General features: G+C 44.7%; 2 protein-coding genes across 15 annotated transcripts in view; one reads left to right on the forward strand and one right to left on the reverse strand.

The window, feature by feature from the left end:
- The window catches only part of HMG20A (high mobility group 20A), an 848022-nt gene extending 842258 nt beyond the window's left edge, over positions 1–5764 (forward strand). For 7 of the 13 annotated variants that reach the window (XR_014501982.1, XR_014501985.1, XR_014501986.1 and 4 more), the window contains exon 12: positions 4432–5764. Coding sequence is in view for 1 of the 13 variants with exons in the window: in XM_083399108.1 (XP_083255234.1) it covers positions 4559–5323 (765 nt within the window). In the remaining 12 variants the exon portion in view is untranslated. The remainder of the gene's footprint in view (positions 1–4431) is intronic. The other 6 variants (XR_014501983.1, XR_014501984.1, XR_014501987.1 and 3 more) reach the window with 1 other exon arrangement.
- The window catches only part of LINGO1 (leucine rich repeat and Ig domain containing 1), a 632098-nt gene that overhangs the window by 513324 nt on the left and 96783 nt on the right, over positions 1–21991 (reverse strand). The gene's annotated exons all lie outside the window — the stretch shown is intronic.

Consider the following 21991-nt stretch of genomic DNA (forward strand, 5'->3'; position numbering starts at 1 on the left):
GATTACTCCTTCTTTCAAAATGCTTCAATTTTGGAGAAGGACACTAGTTCAGTGGTGGAGCATATGCCCAGCATAGAGAAGATCCCAGGTTCAATTCCTGGCATCTCTAGGCAGGGTTTAGGACAGGTGCACTGGGTTCTGCTCAACGTTGTGGGTGCCTGGCGTGTGTGTGTGAGGGAGGGCCCACTGGAGCCCGCCTGGCTGTGGAATATTGAGGGGGCCTAGCCCCCTCATTGGAAATTTTGTGAGTGCCTGGGCACCCCGCAGAGAAGGCACCAGCGGCTTAGGAAAACCTCTGACTGAAATTCTGGAGAACTGCTGGCAGTCAGTGTAGGTCAGTGGTGGCCAACATACTCCCTTGTAGATGTTGTTGGACCCCAAATCCCATCAGATGCAGCCAGCACGACCAATGGTCACGAACTCCAAAACATCTGGAGGACACCATGTTGGCTATCCAGTACTGCACTTGAAGGACCAATGGTTAAATATGGCAGCCTTTAAACTTCAGATTTGGTAGGGAGGGCTCCTGGATCCATCCCAGACTTGACTCAAATTCAAGAAATGCGGGTGTTTGAACTCTGAAAACATGGAGTTGTTTTAAGTCTATACTGTCCAGGTTCATATTTACTACATTGGTAAGGATACATGGTTAGTAAAATAATAGCTTGTTTTGCTATAAAGGCAGCAGAAAACACATATTAATGGATTCCATTATTCCTAAGAAAGCCCCATTTATTGTTGTAAAGGGAAATCCAACTGGAATTAAGATACATGGACCTTGGCTATCGATCAGATTATTAAGCAAAGAGACTTTCCCCCCTTTTGTTGTTCCTATGGGTTATGAATTACTATAACTGCAACTAATTATTATGACGCCCAACTCTGGCTTTCCCCTGTTGATGTTCTGTGAGCTTCACCCATTCATCATGGATTACAACAGGACCTCATTAGCTTAAATTAATATAGAGCCTAGCAGGCAATTGTTTATTAGTACTTTTGAATTAAATGACCTGTGCCTTAAGTTTCTTGTTCCCATCAGGTTTGAATTTCAGCTACACATTTAAGTATTTATGCTCTGGCTCATGCACTGGACTTTCTTTGGCAAGCACAGCTATGCTTGGAGTTGGGGAGTTTCTGCCTTTGCTAACCTGCTGCCCCCCCCCCCCATTCTGTGGACTCCATCTCCCATAGACAGGAAGGCCAATTGTCAGGGATTATGGAGACCAACAGCATCTGGAGGCAGGGGCATGGAGGGGGTGCCAGGGGGCTCCACCCTGAGTGGGTGGACAGGCAGCTTAGCATGACCTGCTTTGCTTCATTGGGGGTGGGGTACTCTGGCAGCATGGGCTGGGCTGGTTCCCCCCACCCATGCCACATGCATGTTGCCCACCCTGGGTGCCAACAACCAGCATGGAATGAATGAGTGTCAGCATGGAAGAATGGTGGAATCTAAATGTAGATGTTACAATGGCCAGATGGGGTGTGGTCAAAGGGCATAGGTGCCAGGATTGTTGTAAGGAGACATGGTGTCCACAAAATAGGGACCAGGCATTCATGAGGGAGAGAAATACCTTCCCTGTAGCTATTGATCATAAAGACTATATGAGACATCCACATTCAAAGGTTGAATGCTGAACTGAATGCCAGTTGCTGCATTGGGGAGGGCAACAGGAAGAGAGGAGTATTGCCTCTCTATCCTGGTTGTGGGTTTCTCGAGAGGGATCTGGTTGCTCACTCTCAGATAGAACTATAGAAATGTAGAGTTGGAAGGGACTACAAGAGTCATCTAGTCCAACCCCCCACAACGCAGGAAAAGTTTGCCCAACGTGGTGCTTGACCCCACAACCCTGAGACTTAGAGCAGTGATGCCGATTTGGGCCCCAAATTATGGGTGCCCAGTGGTGCACACAGTGGTGCCTGGGAGTCACATCAGAGACCCACAAGTAAGATCTTTAAGTCCCAAAATTCTCTCAACATTGAGTTCCATAAATTAATTATGAATCATAAGGTCCACTGTTCTCAACCAGCTGCGCTTTCAGCTTCAAGTCCCCTTTGCAAACTGTGATCTGTGACATACTGGAGCCAATCCTGGGATCAGGGTTTGAACTCAGATCTGGAGTCCAATTGCTTGAGTTGAATGATGCTGGTCTTCAGAATTTAGAAGCAATTTTAAGAAGTATCCCTCCAGTGTCCTTGCATACCTCTGCCAGCCTATTGTGTAGGGCTCTGGCAGATTTCTCAGAGGCTCTCTCTCACACATTATGTTCAAAGAGGAGGATCCATTTGGAGCATCAGCAATTAGGAGAAGTTCAGCCGTCACCTCAGACAGCCTTACAAAGATGTCCAGCCTGCCTAGCAGGGGCTGAGAAACCCAAGCTGGACCTACCTGGATTATCAAAACATTAATTGGCCCTGAAGTGGAGCCTTGAGGCCAAACGAAAGCTGCATGAACAAATCAGGGCTGCACCAAGGAGAAACCAAAAAGGCATTATTCTGCCAGATTGAGGTTAGGCAAGCCACTGTACAGAGAATATGACAAGAGCTTCCTACTTTTAACAAGATCCTCAGTTCTCTCAAGGTAACTGTGCAGAAAACCTGATAATGAGGGTGTCTCAAGAAAAGAAAATGCAGAGTTGTCAGTAGAAAAGTCTTAAATTATAGCATATATACCTACACATACACACACACACAGTTACAAGTTTAACTACCTGGGAGCCCCCACTGCGAAGTACTTTGCATAATGGAATACAGAAGCAGGCATCCAGGTTGCACTAGTTCTTTTCATGAAAGCAACCTCTCGGGGGGGGGGGTAGAGTTACTATAGGCACAAGTGTTCTCTGTGCTCCTGGTGGACTCCAGGGCTTGTTCTCATCCAACTATTAGGAAAACACACGGGGAACCAGTTCATAAGAGCCACCTCAACATGGACTGGTGTGGTCTGCTGTGGCAAAGCGGCCAGCTTCCCTAGGAACTGAGTCATGTACTTGCAGAGAAGGCTGCACCCCTTCTCTTCAAGGCTGCTCCCCTCTCCAGATCTGAGGGGCCAGAGATCTGGTGAACCTAGGTGAATTAACTTCTGGGCTTCTGCTCAAAGCATTTGCTGGAATGGCAGTAAATTAACCTTGTTGTCAGATAGATTGAGGGGTGTGGGAGTTTGGAAAATGAATTGTACAAAAATTGGAGGTGGGGAAGGTTTGTGCCATTTCTTGGGTGTAGAGGGCATATTTTGGGGGTAATTGTTCCTCATTTCAGAGTCCAGTCCATTGAGTGGGAGGTGTAGAACCATTCCAGGGCTCCAATTTTAAAGCCATTTTACCCAGTTTAGAATAAAATGGGAAGAGGAGAGAGACTGATCTTTGTGGATTCAACTTAATTTATTTAGCAGAGTAGCAAAGGCAGTCTGATTTGAAATGTAGGATAAGAAGAGACATGAAGTGAATGGGGAGGAGAGGGCAGTTTATATGAAAGCGAATCAAAAGGAGACCATCAGTGGTGGACTGCAAGCTCCTCTCACCTTGAATGACTTTGGGATGCAATGAGGATATGTTGCAGTGATACTGAAAGTGAAAAAGAGGCAAAATTGAGGGGGGGGGGACTACCCACAAATAAAGGAAAAGGTTAAAGGAGTTTGAAACTGTTCTTCAGCTATGCAAAGCAAAAATGCCCAACCTGGAGAGATGTGCCAAGGCAGGTCTAATTTAGAGATTATTTATTATTTTAGTGCAGAAACTCACAGGTGACTGCACATTCTGGCAGAGGGATGCAAGGATGTCCATAGCTCCTGAGCACTGGCAAATGCTGAGGAGAAGCAGGGGGAGGAGCATCAGGGCAAAACAGAACCAGAAAATATGGTTGCTGATTCTTAACATTCTCCATTGTGGGAGTCAAAAACTTTTTCAGCCCCTTGCCACATTTGCAAACCAGAGGAATTGCAGACATAAAAAGAATCATAGAATCGTAGAGTTGGAAGAGACCACAAGGGCCATCGAGTCCAACCCCCTGCCAAGCAGGAAACACCATCAGAGCACTCCTGACATATAGTTGTCAAGCCTCTGCTTATAGACCTCCAAAGAAGGAGACTCCACCACACTCCTTGGCAGCAAATTCCACTGTCGAACAGCTCAGACCATTGGCTCATGAAGTCCAGTATCTTGGTTTCATGGAGACCAACCAGATGCCCATTATGAGAAGCTTACAAGCATGGCCTGAGTGGAACAGTGCTCCTGTCTGTGACATGAGAGGCAGAACATAACCTAACTCTAACCCTAGGTATGAGTACATCACGTCTGGTTCATCCACAGGTGCAGATTTGTCCATAAATGTGGGTGGGAGCACAGCAACCTTTACACAGTTTTGATGGTGAAAGAGGAATGATTGCGGTTCCTGCGCAATGTTTGCCATCTTGCCAAAGGTTGCAGGCAGCAACTGGAGGAATGTGTAGCTACGCTCCAAAGAATTAGAGAGCTGGAGCTCTTCTTGGAAGCAACAGAGCACACCGTCTCCACCAAGGAGGAGACAGGGGACTCCCCTTGAGAAGGAGGCTAGTTCACCAACACAGGAGCCAGATATATGGAGAAATGTGACTCAAAGAAGTAGGAGGCCCAGGGTTCGCTCTGATTGTTTAGAAATACACAATCACTTTGAGGTCCTCTCCCCTAGCATGGAAGACGAAGAGCAGACTCCATTTGAGGATCTCTCCCTCATTACAGTCGATCAGGTATATGAAGACGAGCAGCAAAGTCAGTCCTCAGGGAATGTGCAGGTGACCTTGGAACGGACAGCTCACGGAAGAACCCCGACCAAACCTAAGAGGAGGCGTGTAGTGGTGATAGGGGATTCCCTACTGAGGGGAACAGAAGCAGTGATCTGTGGGCCTGACAAGATGTCTCGGGAAGTGTGCTGTCTCCCCGGGGCTAAGATCCAAGATGTAACTGAACGACTGCAAGGAATCATAAAACCCACTGACAAATACCCCTTCCTCTTGGTTCATGTGGGAACCAATGACACTGCAAGCAATAGCCTCCAGAAGATCAAAAGAGACTATGAGGCTCTGGGCAGGAAATTGAAGCAATTAAATGCACAAATTGTCATCTCATCTGTCCTCCCAGTTGAACGACGTGGCCCAGGGAGAGAGGGAAAAATAGTGGAAGTGAACAGCTGGCTTCGCAAATGGTGTAAACAGGAACGGTTTGGATTCTTAGATCACGGACTGCAGTATCTTGAAGATGGACTTCTGGCAAGTGATGGGCTGCACCTCACAATGGTTGGGATGAATGTTTTTGCCAAAAATCTCAGAAACCTCATCAGGAGGGCTTTAAACTGACTAATGTGGGGGAGGGAGACAGTGCTCCTGAACGTAGGAGTCTATCAATTGATGAAGATGATCATCCAAATGTCATAGACCAAATGGAGCAAACAGCAAGCAGACCTGGTGGTGGGAGGAAAAAATCCTTAAATAAGAGACACGGGGGAATGATTAATGGACTTCAATGTCTGTACACTAATGCGCAAAGCATGGGAAATAAACAAGATGAGCCTGAGCTCTTGGTACAGCAAACTAAATATGACATAATAGGCATCACTGAAACCTGGTGGGATAAGTCCCACGATTGGAATGTAATAATGGAGGGATACAATCTATTTCAGAGAAACAGACCAGACAAGAAAGGAGGAGGAGTGGCGTTATATGTCAGGGATGTGTATACCTGTGAAGAGATCCAAGATTTAGAACCTCAAAGCCAAAGTGAGAGCATTTGGGTCAAAATTAAGGGAGAGAAGAATAACAGTGACCTCATTGTGGGAGTTTACTATAGATCCCCAAGCCAAACGGAGGACATAGATGATGCCTTCCTGGAACAGATGGCCAAGCATGCAAAAGGAAGGGAGATAGTAGTAATGAGGGACTTCAATTACCCGGATATTTGTTGGATGTCAAACTCAGCCAAGAGCATAAGGTCAAACAGATTCCTCACTGGCCTTGCAGACAACTTCATTGTCCAGAAAGAAGCAACAAGAGGAACAGCCATTTTAGATCTGGTCCTAACCAATGTTGATGACCTGGTTAGTGGGGTAGAAGTGGAAGGATCATTAGGCGCGAGTGATCATGCTCTTCTGAAGTTTACTATACAGCGGAAAGGAGCAGCCAAGCATACCAGGACTCAATTTCTTGACTTTAAGAAAGCCGACTTCATAAAACTTAGGGAAGTGCTGGGTGAGATCCCATGGACAGTAATACTGAAAGGAAAGGGAGTTCATGATGGCTGGGAGTTTGTTAAGAGGGAGATAGTAAAAGCACAACTTCAGGCAATACCAATGAGACGGATAATTAACCATTGAGACCCCTTCATGGATCACTGCCTTGCCGTGGCGAAGGGTCTTGAATAACTCAGAGAAGCTTTGAGCTATGCTGTGCAGGGCCACCCAAGATGGACAGGTCATAGTGGAGAGTTTTGACCAAACGTGATCCACCTGGAGCAGGAACCGGCAAGCCACTCCAGTATCCCTGCCAAGAAAACTCCATGGACAAAGACAACAGGCATATAAAAGTTATGACGCTAGAAGATGAGCCCCTCAGGTCAGAAGGCGTCCAACATGCTACTGAGGAAGAGCGGAGGACAAGTACAAGTAGATCCAGAGCTGATGAAGCAGCTGGGCCAAAGCAGAAAGGTTGCTCAGTTGTGGATATGCCTGGAAGTGAAAGGAAAGTCCAATGCTGTAAAGAAAAATATTGCATAGGAACCTGGAATGTAAGAACCATCAACCTTGGTAAGTTGGATGTGGTAAAAAATGAGATGGCAAGAATAAATATTGACATCCTGGGCACCAGTGAACTAAAATGGATGGGAATGGGTGAATTCAGTTTGGATGACCATCATATCTACTACTGTGGGCAAGAATCCCGTAAAAGAAATGGAGTGGCCCTCATAGTCAACAAAAGAGTGGCGAAAGCTGTACTGGGATGCAATCTCAAAAATGATAGAATGATCTCGATACGAATCCAAGGCAGACCTTTTAACATCAAAGGAATCCAAGTTTATGCACCAACCACTGGTGCTGAAGAAACTGAAATTGACCAATTCTACAAAGACTTACAACACCTTATAGAAATGACACCAAAGAAGGATGTTCTTCTCATTATAGGGGATTGGAATGCTAAAGTAGGGAGTCAAGAGATAAATGGAACAACTGGCAAGGTTGGCCTTGGAGTTCAAAATGAAGGTGGGCACCGTTTCATCCTGAATATTCCATTTCAGCGGCAAGTTGTACATTCTTGACAGATTCTTAACCTTGGGTTCTAACAATTCTGTTTCTAATTTTGATTTTTCCACCTGGAAATCTGCTATGATTAAATGGGCACAAGATGTTGGGCATAACATTATGATGGCTGACTGGGAACAGTTATGGACCACAGGTATGAAGTTTACGGCATGCAATGCCTTAAAGGAGAATTTAATGAAAATGATTTACAGGTGGTACATAACACCAGTCAAGCTGGCAAAAATTTATCACTTGCCTGATAATAAATGTTGGAAATGTAAAGAGACGGAAGGTGCTTTCTTTCACCTTTGGTGGACGTGCCCAAGGATTAAGACCTTCTGGGAAATGATATATAACGAAATGAAAAAGGTATTTAAATATACCTTCCTGAAGAAACCAGAGGCCTTTCTCCTGGGCATGGTCGGCCAATTGGTGCCAAGGAAGGATAGAACCTTTTTTATGTACGCCACAACAGCAGCAAGAATACTTATCGCAAAGTATTGGAAGACACAAGATCTACCCACCCGGGTAGAATGGCAAATAAAGCTGATGGACTACATGGAATTGGCGGAAATGACTGGCAGAATCCGAGACCATGGAGAAGAGTAGATGGAAGAAGATTGGGAAAAAAATAAAGTATATTTACAGAAATATTGCAAAATTAATGAATGTTAGAAGAATACTGGAATGAAGTTATATGGTTTTAGCAGAAATGTTATTAAGAATTATGCAAAAACTGATTGTTAATGGGCTAAAGTGGAAAATTTAGACTGTGTTAAGATAAATTATAGAACAAAAAATTGAGAAAGAGGGAAAGGATTTGCTGAACTAGCTAATTTGAACTAGAATACAAAAAAGGGAGGCGTGAGGAGGTCGAGGAAACAACCACATGAAAGATAAAGATATGAAATTTGGATGTGTTTTTAAATGTTTTTGTGTTTTTGTTGTTGTTTTGTTGTACTGTTTTTTCTTCCTATTTTTGATGTATTGTTTGTTAAATTTTTTATTGTTTTTTTCCCCTTTTCCCCCCTGTAACTATTAAACCTCCAATAAATATTATTAAAAAAAAAAAAAACACAAAGCAGGGCAAAGGCTAATAGAGTTCTGCCAAGAGAACAAGCTGGTCATCACAAACACTCTTTTCCAACAACACAAGAGACGACTCTACACATGGACATCACCAGATGGGCAGCATCGAAATCAGATTGATTATATTCTCTGCAACCAAAGATGGAGAAGCTCTATACAGTCAGCAAAAACAAGACCTGGAGCTGACTGTGGCTTAGATCATCAGCTTCTTATAGCAAAATTCAAGCTTAAACTGAAGAAAGTAGGAAAAACCACTGGGCCGGTAAGATACAATCTAAGTCAAATCCCTTATGAATACACAGTGGAAGTGAGGAACAGGTTTAATGATTTAGATTTGGTGGACAGAGTGTCTGAAGACCTATGGATGGAGGCTCGTAACATTATACAGGAGGCAGCAACTAAAACCATGCCAATGAAAAGGAAATGCAAGAAAGCAAAGTGGCTGTCCAATGAGGCCTTACAAATAGCGGGGGAGAGAAGGCAAGCAAAATGCGAGGGAGATAGTGAAAGATACAGGAAATTGAATGCAGATTTCCAAAAAATAGCAAGGAGAGACAAGAAGGCCTTCTTAAACGAGCAATGTAAAGAAATAGAGGAAAACAATAGAATGGGGAAAACCAGAGATCTGTTCAAGAAAATTGGAGATATGAAAGGAACATTTCGTACAAAGATTACCATAATAAAAGACAAAAATGGAAAGGACCTAACAGAAGCAGAAGACATCAAGAAGAGGCGGCCAGAATACACAGAGGAACTATACCAGAAAGAAATGGATGTCTCGTATACCCCAGGTAGTGTGGTTGCTGACCTTGAGCCAGATATCCTGGAGAGTGAAGTCAAATGGGCCTTAGAAAGCACTGCTAATAACAAGGCCAGTGGAAGTGATGATATTCCAGCTGAACTATTTAAAATTTTAAAAGATGATGCTGTTAAGCTGCTACACTCAATATGCCAGCAAATTTGGAAAACTCATCAGTGGCCAGAGGATTGGAGAAGATCAGCCTTCAATGCTAAAGAATGCTCCAACTACCGCACAATTGCACTCATTTCACACGCTAGCAAGGTTATGCTTAAAATACTACCAGGCAGGCTTAAGCAGTATGTGGACCAAGAACTCCCAGAAGTGCAAGCTGGATTTCGAAGGGGCAGAGGAACCAGAGACCAAATTGCAAACATGCGCTGGATTATGGAGAAAGCTAGAGAGTTCCAGAAAGACATCTACTTCTGCTTCATTGACTATGCAAAAAGCCTTTGACTGTGTCGATCACAGCAAACTATGGCAAGTTCTTAAAGAAATGGGAGTGCCTGATCACCTCATCCGTCTCCTGAGAAATCTCTATGTGGGACAAGAAGCTACAGTTAGAACTGGATATGGAACAACTGATTGGTTCAAAATTGGGAAAGGAGTACGACAAGGCTGTATATTGTCTCCCTGCTTATTTAACTTATATGAAGAATTCATCATGCAAAAGGCTGGGCTGGATGAATCCCAAGCCAGAATTAAGATCGCCGGAAGAAATATCAACAACCTCAGATATGCAGATGACACAACCTTGATGGCAGAAAGTGAAGAGGAATTAAAGAACCTTTTAATGAGGGTGAAAAAGGAGAGTGCAAAATATGGTCTGAAGCTCAACATCAAAAAAATGAAGCTCATGGCCGCTGGGCCCATCACCCCCTGGCAAATAGAAGGGGAAGAAATGGAGGCAGTGAGAGATTTTACTTTCTTGGGCTCCATGATCACTGTGGATGGTGACAGCAGTCACGAAATTAAAAGACGCCTGCTCCTTGGGAGAAAGGCGATGGCAAACCTAAACAGCATCTTAAAAAGCAGAGACATCACCTTGCCAACAAAGGTCCGTATAGTTAAAGCCATGGTTTTCCCAGTAGTGATGTATGGAAGTGAGAGCTGGACCATAAAGAAGGCTGATTGCCGAAGAATTGATGCTTTTGAATTATGGTACTGTAGGAGACTCTTGAGAGTCCCATGGACTGCAAGAAGACCAAACCTATCCATTCTTGCTCACTGGAAGGACAGATCATGAAGCTGAGGCTCCAATACTTTGGCCACCTGATGAGAAGAGAAGACTCCCTCGAAAAGACCCTGATGTTGGGAAAGATTGAGGGCACAAGGAGAAGGGGACGACAGAGGACGAGATGGTTGGACAGTGTTCTCGAAGCTACAAACATGAGTCTGACCAAACTGCGGGAGGCAGTGTAAAACAGGAGTGCCTGGCGTGCTCTGGTCCATGGGGTCACGAAGAGTCGGACACGACTAAACAACTAAACAACAACAAGACTTGTCTTCCAGACCCTTAATCAGCTTTCATGGATGGAGTGACCTCCTTAGCTCCGCGTTGCATCCCTGCCTTGCCTTGACATTTCCCTAATAATAATAATAATTTATTATTTATACCCCGCCCGTCTGGCTGGGTTTCCCCAGCAACTCTGGGCAGCTTCCAACAAAATATTAAAAATACAATAACACTGAGGTGCACCAGAACTGATTGCATATTAAGTCATGTTAGCGTTGGCTGTAGCAGATGGCATGGGAAACACTGTTATGCCCCCACAAGCTTCAGTTATTTAGTGATAGAAAATCTGTGTATCAGTATTAGGTAGAAGGAACAACAATGCTACCCCTAGTGCCTTTCCTCCTTTTTAGACCCCAAGGCAGGTTGGAAAATGTAGCACAGCAATATTCTACTTTCCATTGGCTCTGGCCTCCCTCCCTCCCTCCCTCCCTGGTAATCTAGTGGCAGTCTAGTTATGGAACCCCAAGAAGAAGGGTGAACTTGCTTCGTCCTTACAGAGCTCCACAGAGAACTTCATAAAAAGCTTCTAGCCATCTATACTCAAGAGCCTATTGGAATGTGAGTAGTAGTTCTACTTGTGCCTACATGAGTCTGACCAAACTGTGGGAGGCAGTGGAAGACAGGAGTGCCTGGCGTGCTCTTGTCCATGGGGTCATGAAGAGTCGGACACGACTATATGACTAAACAACAACAACAAAACCATTTAGAAGCCTTTCTTGGCATTAGGTGGTATATAAATTTATTATTATCAGTATTAACTATTATAACAGTAACGTTGAAGAGGGTTGGGAGGAAATTAAGATACGGAAACATCTGGAAGAATTCACAGGAGCTGAGATTTCGGGGCATGGTCTGCCGTGCTTTATGAGAGGGCCAGGAACCTCAGGCCTGGGGGCGGCCGAATGTAACCCCCACTCCAGGCTTTCCTACCTGCCCCCGCTTGTCAGGTTGAAAAGTGTCTGTGTTCGTGGATGTGTTGAAAGTAGCTGCTGGCACAAATTTAAAATTTGCATTCATTGCCACCCACTTTTGCCTCTGGCTCTAGCATGCAGCCCACAAAGTCTACCTGGAAGGGAATGTGGCCCCTGGGCTGAAAAAGGTTCCCCACAGCAAAGGCCATGTGCCAACGTCACTGCGGAAAAATGCTGCTGGGCTGAACATAAAATGACGTCTTCTTTCCCTGTTGCAACAATTTCCCTAACCACCTTTATTGGTTGTTGCCCAGTCGTCATCCCCCCTCCCCCCATCTATCTCATCACACTGTTTTATTATTCAGGAGAGCCTCTTGATTAGAAGAGTCCCCCAAGGCATTTACAAATAAAAAAAATTCCTTTCATTAGGATGTTGTTAACTTTTCAAAGAAAATTTTTAATTTTTCTCTCTAAATAAGAGAGAGCATTAAAAAAATGAGCAGGCCTAATCAAGCCACATTTATTCTGATGGTGTTTTCTCCTCTTCTTCCCGCAGCCCAGCTCTGGTCTCTGAAAGGCACTGACGACATTCCCAGTTTGCCTGGCTCTTCAGAAATTGCTCCTGGTTGCCAGAACGTCCTCTTGGATGGTGCCCATGTAACACAAACCTATGCATATTTGTTTATTTCTCACCAAGGATCTCAAGTTTCTCTGTATGGATCTCCTCCCACTCGATTGTAGTTTCACAAGAACCCTGGAAAATAGGTTAGGCTGAGACACAGTTACTGGCCCATGAAAATTCACCAGCATTTAATAATGAATTTCTCCAAGCACACCCAAGTTTTTCTAAAAGTAGCTTTCCCTAATGTAAGAAATATCTTTATGTTAATTTTACCAATACACATAATTTTTATGCTTATTTTACCCCAGTGTCTACATTTTTTGACACATTATGCAGCTGGGGGGGACTGATGCTATTCAAAATTCAGAAGGGTGCAGATTTTTAAGGAAGGCTGTGATTTTGAAGGACGCGGGTGTGGGTTAAACCACAGAGCCTAGGACTTGCTGATCAGAAGCTCGCGGTTTGAATCCCCGCAACAGGGTGAGCTCCCGTTGCTCGGTCCCTGCTCCTGCCAACCTAGCAGTTCGAAAGCACGTCAAAGTGCAAATAGATAAATAGATACCGCTCCGGCAGGAAGGTAAACAGCGTTTCCGTGCGCTGCTCTGGTTCGCCAGAAGTGGCTTAGTCATGACCCGGAAGCTGTACGCCGGCTCCCTCAGCCAATAAAGCGAGATGAGTGCCGCAACCCCAGAGTTGGTCATGACTGGACCTAATGGTCAGGGGTCCCTTTACCTTTACCTTATACATGTATGTATAGAAAACGCTTTAAATCTATCAATGTTTATCAGAGGCTTTTGATATCATTGACTATTACATCCTTCTGGTCCGTCTAGAGGAGCTGGGAGCTGGGGGCACTGTTACAGTGGGTCCCCTCCTTCCTCCTGGGCCGTGTCCAGAAAGTGGGGGGGGGGATGAATGTTCAGACCCCTGGGCTTTCACTTGTGGGGTGCCTCAGGGCTCCATCCTCTTCCCCATGCTTTTTAACATCTATATGAAGCCACTGGGAGAGATCATAAAGGGGGTTTGGGCTGGGTGTTCATCAATATGCGGATGATACCCAGCTCTACCTCTCTTTTAAATCAGAACCAGTGAAGGCGGTGAAGGTCCTGTGTGAGGCAGTTGGAGGATGGATGGCGGCTAACAGATTGAGGTTAAATCCTGACAAGACAGAAGTACTGTTTTTCGGGGATAGGGGGCGGGCTGGTGTGGGGGACTTCCTGGTCCTGAGTGGGGCAACTGTGCCCCTGAAGGACCAGGTGCGCAGCCTGTGAGTCCTGTGAGACCTGTGAGCAGGTCAATTCTGTGTCCAGGGCAGCTGTCTACCAGCTCCATCTGGTACATAGTCCCTGCCCACGGACTGTCTCGCCAGAGTGGTGCATGCTCTGGTTATCTCCCGCTTGGACGACTACCATGCGCTCTGTGTGGGGCTACCTTTGAAGGTGACCCGGAAACTGCAACTAACCCAGAATGCGGCAGCAAGACTGGTGACTGGGAGTCTTGCCAAGACCATATAACACCGGTCTTGAAAGACCTCCATTGGACGTTTCCAAGCACAATTCAAAGTGTTGTTGCTGACCTTGAAAGCCCTAAATGGCCTCATCCCAGTATACCTGAAGGAGCATCTCCACCCCTATCATTCAGCCTGGACACTGAGGTCCACCTCCGAGGGCCTTCTGGCAGTTCCTCCCTGCGAGAAGTGAAGTTACAGGGAACCAGACAGAGGGCCGTCCTCCCATCAGATGTCAAGGAAATAAACAACTATCTGACTTTTAGAAGACATTTGAAGGCAGCCCTGTTTAGGGAAGTTTTTTATGTTTGATGTTCTCTTGTGCTTTTAATTCTCTTTAGAGCTGCCCAGAATGGCTGTGGGTGGGGTATAAATAAATTATTATTATTATTATTATTATTATTTATTTGCTTTTTTCTGTTTTTAGCTATTCTTATTTTTTTATCTGGAAGCTTCCTTGAGTTCCTGTCAGGCAAAAAGGTAGGTAGGTAGGTAGGTAGGTAGGGAAAGAAAGAAAGAAAGAAAGAAAGAAAGAAAGGTAATCTAGTTCAACCCCCTTCAATTTAGGCATATAAGAAGAGGAAGAACCGAGTTCAATGTCTTCCCAGTCACTACCCCCACAAAGGGGATGGTCAGTGAAAGTCTCCTCTTTGCACAACCAAGTCCCTATTTCCTATCCTTCAGACCACCCAAGGCATAGCATCATTCCAGGTACGCTTGTGTAGGAAATGGTGGCCTGTGGCAAATAGGAAGATGGCAATAGTACTAATTGCAAATCTCCCCGGCCACCCACCCACACAAAAATCTTGCAGCAATTTTCTTTTTTGCCCCACAATAAAACCAGAAATACACTCCTTTATATGTGAAGGAGAGAAAAACAAACTGAGCTGAAACTTCTCTTTGGAAAATGTCCAGCTCAGCTCTAGAGCACACAGTGCACACTTCAGAATCAGCAGTCCATTTCCTGCCTTTTGGCCTCCAACGCCAGGAGGGTGTGTTCTCCTCCTCCTCCCAGCCTTAGTTTGGAGGAAAGGTTGACCACTGAGGAGGAAACCATAGGAAGCATTAGGAGGCTGTGCTTCGAAGGCCATGTATGTCCTGGGAGAGCTTATTATCCTTGATTGCAGCATGAAACATGCTTCAGAGTGCAGAACGGAGTGCAGAACGAAGGCTTTGAGATTGCTTGGCTGGCAAGAGAGCAGAGCCCAGTGTAATTGCCAGAGCCGCTGCTAGGGAGCTGGCAGTCCAAACCTATTATTCCTTTCTTTAATTATGATCATCTCCTGCCCTCACCCTCAACAAACCCAGGACTTTCCAACAATCAGAGCACTCACTGCTTCCACTTGGCAACATGCAAGTCAGCCTTGCCAGATCTGAATGATGGTAGCAAAGGAAAGGAAGGGGCTGGCAATGGTCTTGTTAAAAATTTCAACTGATGGTTGGCAACAAAGTCTATACAGTATATTGTTCTTCTTTAAAAACTTTGGGTTGCATTTGCCACCCAGAGGGAAATGCTTCCAGAGGGCTGCCCCCTCCTTGATCTCACCACTCCTCAATGTCTTGGCAAGAGCAGGTGAGAAGCAGTAGGAATGTCGGGGTCACAGGCTTTGAGGATCAGAAGCAGGGCCTTTAGTCAACTACGGGCTTTGGAAGAGGCCCAGTGATGTAGCTTGGTTTTTTTCCAACAAGTAAAACTAATTTGGAGGGGTGGTGGTGGAATTGTACAGTAGCCCAAAGCATCCAAATGCATTTTCAACTTGAGAGAGGTGTGTTGCAAAAAGGCATGAAAATTACTCAGTACCTGAAATCTCCCACCTATTTTAGAGTTTCCCCCCATCACCAACAAACAAACATTTACTCAGAAGTACGATTAAATCTGGCCAGGCTCACTTCCAGCAAAGAGTGCAAACAACTAATGCCCATATAGAGTACTGTGGAGCAGGAAGTCTTCACTTCAGACTGAAAACCTTTGCAGTGTACTCAGCACAAGAGGAGAATTTGTTGAGTGCAAATTTAAATTTTTGTTCTAGAACCTTATCAGTAAGTAAGAGAGGCCCCTCAGGCTACTTATAACAAGCAGCTTCAATTAAAATTCCCAGCCAATTAAACCTGCATTGTTGAAGTATTCCCACAAATCAGTTAGTTAACAGAGGCAAGACTAGGGTGTGTGTGTGTGTGTGTGCATACTTTTCTGTTTCAGGAGAAAGTAGTAAATCACCAGGCAAATAAATTAGAAGTTGAGCAGGCTTAAGTGAAGAAGCTGGAGTGAACCAAGGCAAACACCACAGAGATGCTCCAAATTTAGATTTGCTAGATTAAACCATTAAACCTGGCAAGGGATGGGGAGAGCCTGGAGTTATCTCCCCAGGGGACCACACATTGGAAGCACTTTCCTTTGCATTAACCGCTACTAGCTCGCCTGCGCCTTTTCATCTCTGAAAGGAAAGGACTCCCTTTCTTCTACCTGTGAAAAACAGACGCTATCTTCTTCATTTAGGTCTACATGATTGCTCTGTGCTGAAATTAGTTTCACAGAAACACAGCTGGAGTCACCATGGCAGCATTTTGTCTCTCTTCCTAGAAGAAATTCTTCCACATGCTGTCAGTCTCAATGGGCTTCTTATTACTGCCACCATGGTCACCTTCTCCATGCATGCATTCAAAACAATGTGTGGGAAGGCAAACTGGGTAGGGGGAGAGGGTGCCTGCTGCAGAAAAAGGTGAAGATGCAGGATAGATAAAAGAAATGACTTCTTCAAGTATGGCAGAGTTAAACAATGGAGCTCGCTCCCCCAGGAGGCAGTGAGGCCACCAACGTAGATGGCTGTAAAAGAGGATTAAGCATATTCATGGAGGAGTGGGCCATCACTGGTTACTAACACTGGTTGCTGGAAGCCACTGGAGGGGAAAGTGCGCTTGCACTCAGGTCCTGCTTGTGGGCTTCCATGGTCATTTGGTTGGCTGCTGTGAGAACAGGATGCTGGGCTGGATGGGCCACTGGGCAGATTTAGCTCTCCTAATCATTGACAGTTGCCTATGTTGGCTGGAGCTGATAGCAGTTGTAGTCCAACAACATATAAAGGACCTTGCTGGATGGGTTGGGGGTGTTGACCTCAAATGCCTTTTATTCAGCTAGCACACAGAAGAAGTAAAGGACTGATAGAGACCTCTATCAGTTCAGATTGTGGTTCAGCCACTGTTGTTGGCCACTGTGATAACAAAATGTTGGACAAGATGGACCTTTGGCCTGATCCAGCAGCCAGGCTCTTCTGATGTTCTTATGACCCACTCAGTTTCATTGGTAAAATTGCACCATATACCTTCCGTGGCATTTGTTGGCCCAAACTCAAATCCAGAGCTCTGATCCAGAAACATGTGCATCCTGGGCCATTGAAGTGGAGGAAATGTGTGGATGCAGCTCTACTTCCCCCATCAAAGGAAGTGGGAAAGCCACTTGTGGCCAAAAGAGATGCATAGGTACCTCACATATGGCTCCCATACCCAGGAGAATAATTTGTTCATTGGCTGTGATGCATCAAAATCAAAAAGGCACCTGAACAATACTGGAGAGGATTTTCCAAAGCCAATTTAAATCTCCGCCAGACCAAAACAAGAATACTAAGTTACACAAACATGCCACCTACTGACACCCAAAGCAGCTCCAACAATGTGGGTAACTGTGCAATAAATATCTGTAAATTGTGCTTAAGGGTTGGGAATTTGCTAACCATAACAGCAAGGCTGATGTGCAGAAGCTGAGATTTAAATCACAGGCAACCCCTTTGGCATGAATTCAAAAACAGATTTCTAATGATTGCCTGCATGGATGCTTGCCACAGCCTCAGCTAAATTATTTCCTCCCCAGACTTTGGCTGTAAATAACATAACAAGCATCTTGACCTGCTAAGACAACTAGGGACCTTGATCTATGGACAAAAATTGCCTATCTCGTATCCAATTTTCCAGTGTCTCTTACACCCAGAGTGGCAGCAGGACTGTGAAGCAGCTTCCATGGCTAATCTCACCTATTGTCCCTGAGTCAAAGTAAAGTTATGGTGCAGAAGGGAAACTTCATTTCCTTCCCCACCCCCAACACTGGCATCATTCCAGCTCTACCTGGATAGGTGAGGAGGTGAGGTGGGGAGGCCGCAGTGAATTTGGGGCTGCACAGATGCCCTGGATGAGCCAAGATGGTGATCCCACTCAGTGCATCCACAGCCCCCACCTCATGACCACTTTGCCCTATTGCAGCCTCATCCAGGTAAGCTGAAGAGGAACCAGGGTTGGGGAGGGCATCTCTGTGGCTCCACCCACCCAACTCACCCCAATTCCTCTTTCTCATTTATGTATCTAGAGGTAAGTATGTTGTGGAAGGGGGAAAAAATCAAACCTTCGCATTGTGATTAGGGTAAAATTCTGCTCTGTTTATTAAGCTGACGCCATTGCAGTATGCATACAGCATACTATTAGAATGGGAGATGAAAGATGAAGAGGTAAAATCAGTTATGATTAAATGGGCACAAGATGTAGGTCACAACATTATGATGGAAGATTGGGAAAAATTATAGGAAACTGATTTAAAATTTACAGATTGTTTCCCATTGAAGGAGAATTACATGAAGATGATGTACAGATGGTACACGACACCAGTGCAGTTAGGGAAAATGTACAAAACTAGTTCAAATATATGTTGGAGGTGTAAGGAAAAGGAGGGGACATTTTATCATATGTGGTGGGATTGTAAGGTAATTAAAAACTTTTGGGAAATAATATACAATGAGTTGAAGAAAATGTTCCATTTAACATTTGTTAAAAAACCTGAAGCATTTTTGTTAGGGATTGTAGGGAAAGATCTGACAAAGAAGCTGAAAAACATCTTCATGTATGCAACAATGACCGCGAGAGTTTTAATAGCACAAGGATGGAAGACCGAAGAAACCCCAACTAAAGAATCATGGCAAGAAAAATTGATGGACTATGCAGAACTGGCAAAACTGACATACAAGCTACAGTACAAGGATAACTGTGACTTTAAAGATGAATGGGAACCCTTTACAAAGTATTTGAAGACACAACAAAGTGAACTGGACTCCTTGGCTGGTTTTGAATAAACATTCACAAACTTTTTATTGATAATAATCAGCTAAATAGTTTGAGGATCTATACAACTGTGTAACATGCAGAAAACAGCACTTTTAGAGAAATCGAAGACTGGAGCTGAGGGAAGCCATGGGGTGGGGGAGGGTGGGTTCTGTGGGGGGAGGGAGGAAAAATGGGGGAAATAAGGATGATATGTTTCTGGATAATATGTTTTGTTTTAATTTTGAATAAAAGAGTTATTAAAAAAAAAGATGAGGCTATTGCATTGAAGAAGTTGCGATCTTCTGAGTTGATTGATGGGAGGTCAGCAATTTTTATAGGCACAACAGAGCTATCACAATAGGAAACTACAAGAAAAACACACGAAAACTGCATTGCTGATCTAAAACCATACTCCTTTTACTTTTTCTCTCTGCTTCATATGACTCTCTTTATTCCACTCTAAGGGAGACCTGGCCTTCAGATAGAAACAGGCCCAGACTGTGACAGTCCTGGCAGACCCCAGACACAGACTGTTTTTCCTAGTCACCCACATGCACACCTGTCTACCCACATCTGTTAGCAATAACATGCTGTGGTGAGGGAGAGAGATATGTAAGAGGAAAAGACTTGGTAGTTTAACATGGTAGTTTCAAGCAGTGCTCCTGATGGAGCTGCAAGAGCACTTTTGCCTAGAAAACTCTCAACATTCTGCAACCATTCCTTTTGTGCAGCCTGGTGCTGTCCAGATATTATGGACTACAACTCCCATTGGCCACAGTCAGCAGAGTTGTGCTGCCTGGCACTGGTGAAAACTGTCTTCCAGGTCCTTTGGACGACACCAGGTTGGGGAAGACTGCTTCTGAATGTTTGCAAAACCTCAAGGGTTTTGTCAAGTGTCAGAGATGAAGGTTCATACACACTCATCATCTTCTCCTTAGAAAGTTAGGCTAAGGGAGGAGGGAGGCCGACATGGGATGGGACCCACCACACTACCTGGGCAAACCACTGTGCCGATTGGCCAGTTGCAGAAGCTAAAAAAGTAGACTCAAAAATGTCACCTCATGGGAAGCAGAGTTTCAGGAAATTAGATTTCACACAAAGGGAGAAGAACTTGCAAAGCAGACTTCAAGTGAGTGGTGAGTTGGACTTCTGTTTAGTTTGGAAATCCTAAGGATTTACAAGGACTCTTGTGCCTCACCCCCCAAGTGGTGTATGAGTGGGCTTACAAAGGGATAGTAGCAAATGCCTGAACACACCATGTTTCAAAACAGGGATAGAGGACACGAGTAAGTCCAGCCCCAAACATCTCTGTGCATGTGTGATCCCATGAACACACCTTTGTTGAGGTGTGCAGGGTCATCCTTGTTCAGGGAAGTTTTTAATCTGTGATATTTTACTGTATTTTTTGTTTCTATGGAAGCTGTCCAGAGTGGCTGGGGAAACCCAGCCAGATGGGTGGGGTACAAATAAATTATTATTATTATTATTATTATTATTATTATTATTATTATTATTATTTACGAGCGTTCACTAGTCTGCAAAAAAACCTTCTGTGCTTTATCAGGGTATCCATTTGCAAGGAAGGTTCTGCCTTATACAGAGTTGGATCATTGGTCCACATCCATGGGTACTGGCTACACCAGAGACCCGTGCAGAACATTTCCCCCTCCCCGAATTTGCTGGGCTCAAAATCCCCCCAGCCCCAGTGGTCAGGGGTGATGGGGTTTAGAGTCCATCACCATCTGGAAGGCCACAGGCTTCCCAGCTCTCCTCTATCCTGGCTGGCAGCAGCTCTCTGGGGATTCAGACAGGACTCTCCCCCCAGCCTTGTCTGGAGTGCCAGGGCTGACACCTTGGGTCTCCTGCAAGCACAGCATGTGCTATGCCACTGAGCTGTGACCCTCTGGGAATAATTATGCCTGGAAAGTTGTACACTGATATTCTGAGGGTGGGGGAGGATGCAAGAACTGAACCACCTATTTCTATTTCCCTTTTTGTGCTGGTCCCCAAAATACCCTCAGTGATGTTAAAAGAAACATCATCTTCACTTTAAAACCTTAAAAATGAAACGTGTTTTTTCTCTACAAAAATATCACCTTCATATGGTTGTGCAAACCAAGGTTATTCCTGCACCATAAAATGTCCTTCCTGGATTCTGCCTCATTAATCTCTGCTCGGAGAACAGAGATTTTCTCCTCTGCCTTATTTTCCATGAGGATCTCTTCCCCGCCTGCCCCACTTTACTTGTCTCCTCTGCACCTCTCCAGGTCTCCCTTCCAGGTCAGCAAGCACAGCCAGACATTCACTGCCTAAAACAAAGCCTGCTCCCTGGCCTGCTTTGCAGCCTCATGTTGGGCTTACCACCTTCAGCTGCTAAAGAGAAGGATTTCAATTGACCAGGCAAAGTGATTTAGAAGTTAATAAATGCTAAGGGCAGGTCTATAAATCACACTGTCCAGGATGTGACCTGGGCAGAGGGTTTAACAAGGTAGCAAGAGGGATTTTATTTAAAAGCCATTTATCTGCAAAAGAGCTACACAACTCTTTTGGAAAACAATGCTGCTAAACATTGAACTGTGCAAGACATGATCTGGAACTGCTGCTGGAACTGCTGGACTTTGACAAGAATTGAATCTCCACAAACCTTGTAGGGGCAGCAGAGGAGCTAGGGGCTGATCCACACAAAATGAATGATTGATGTCTTCATTATACAGGCCAGCCTGTATCATAGAATTGTAGAGTTTGAATGGACCCCAAGGAATAGCAATTTAAAAATTCAGAATTAAAAACAGATTAAACGTCTTAGTTACACATTAGTTACTTTATTTACTATGAGTGTGAACATGGCTGGGAAGAAGAGGTCTGGAGGGTGGCAACATGAGAACAGGCCTTTTCTGCAGTGCTCCCCACTTGTGGAATTCTCTTCCCAGGGAGGTTCATCCTGCACTTTCATTGTACATCTTTAGGCATCAGATGAAAAATTCATCTTCAACCAGTCCTTGGCTGGCCAGTCCTTTTTTCTAGAAAAATAAGTGCTGGTTTTCAACATGAAGTTGTTGCAGTAAGTGCCACACTTCTTGACAACAACAACAACAAAGAGGTGCCAGCACTGAGGATCTTTTGAGTCCCCCCTGGAAAAAACACACTGTGGCTGACTAACATTCTAAGTCCTTTTAAATGTGTTTATGAGAATGGGGTGTCATGGGTT

The sequence above is a fragment of the Podarcis tiliguerta genome (genome assembly GCF_965153285.1).
Source record: "Podarcis tiliguerta genome assembly, chromosome: 9".
Lineage (NCBI taxonomy): Eukaryota > Metazoa > Chordata > Lepidosauria > Squamata > Lacertidae > Podarcis > Podarcis tiliguerta.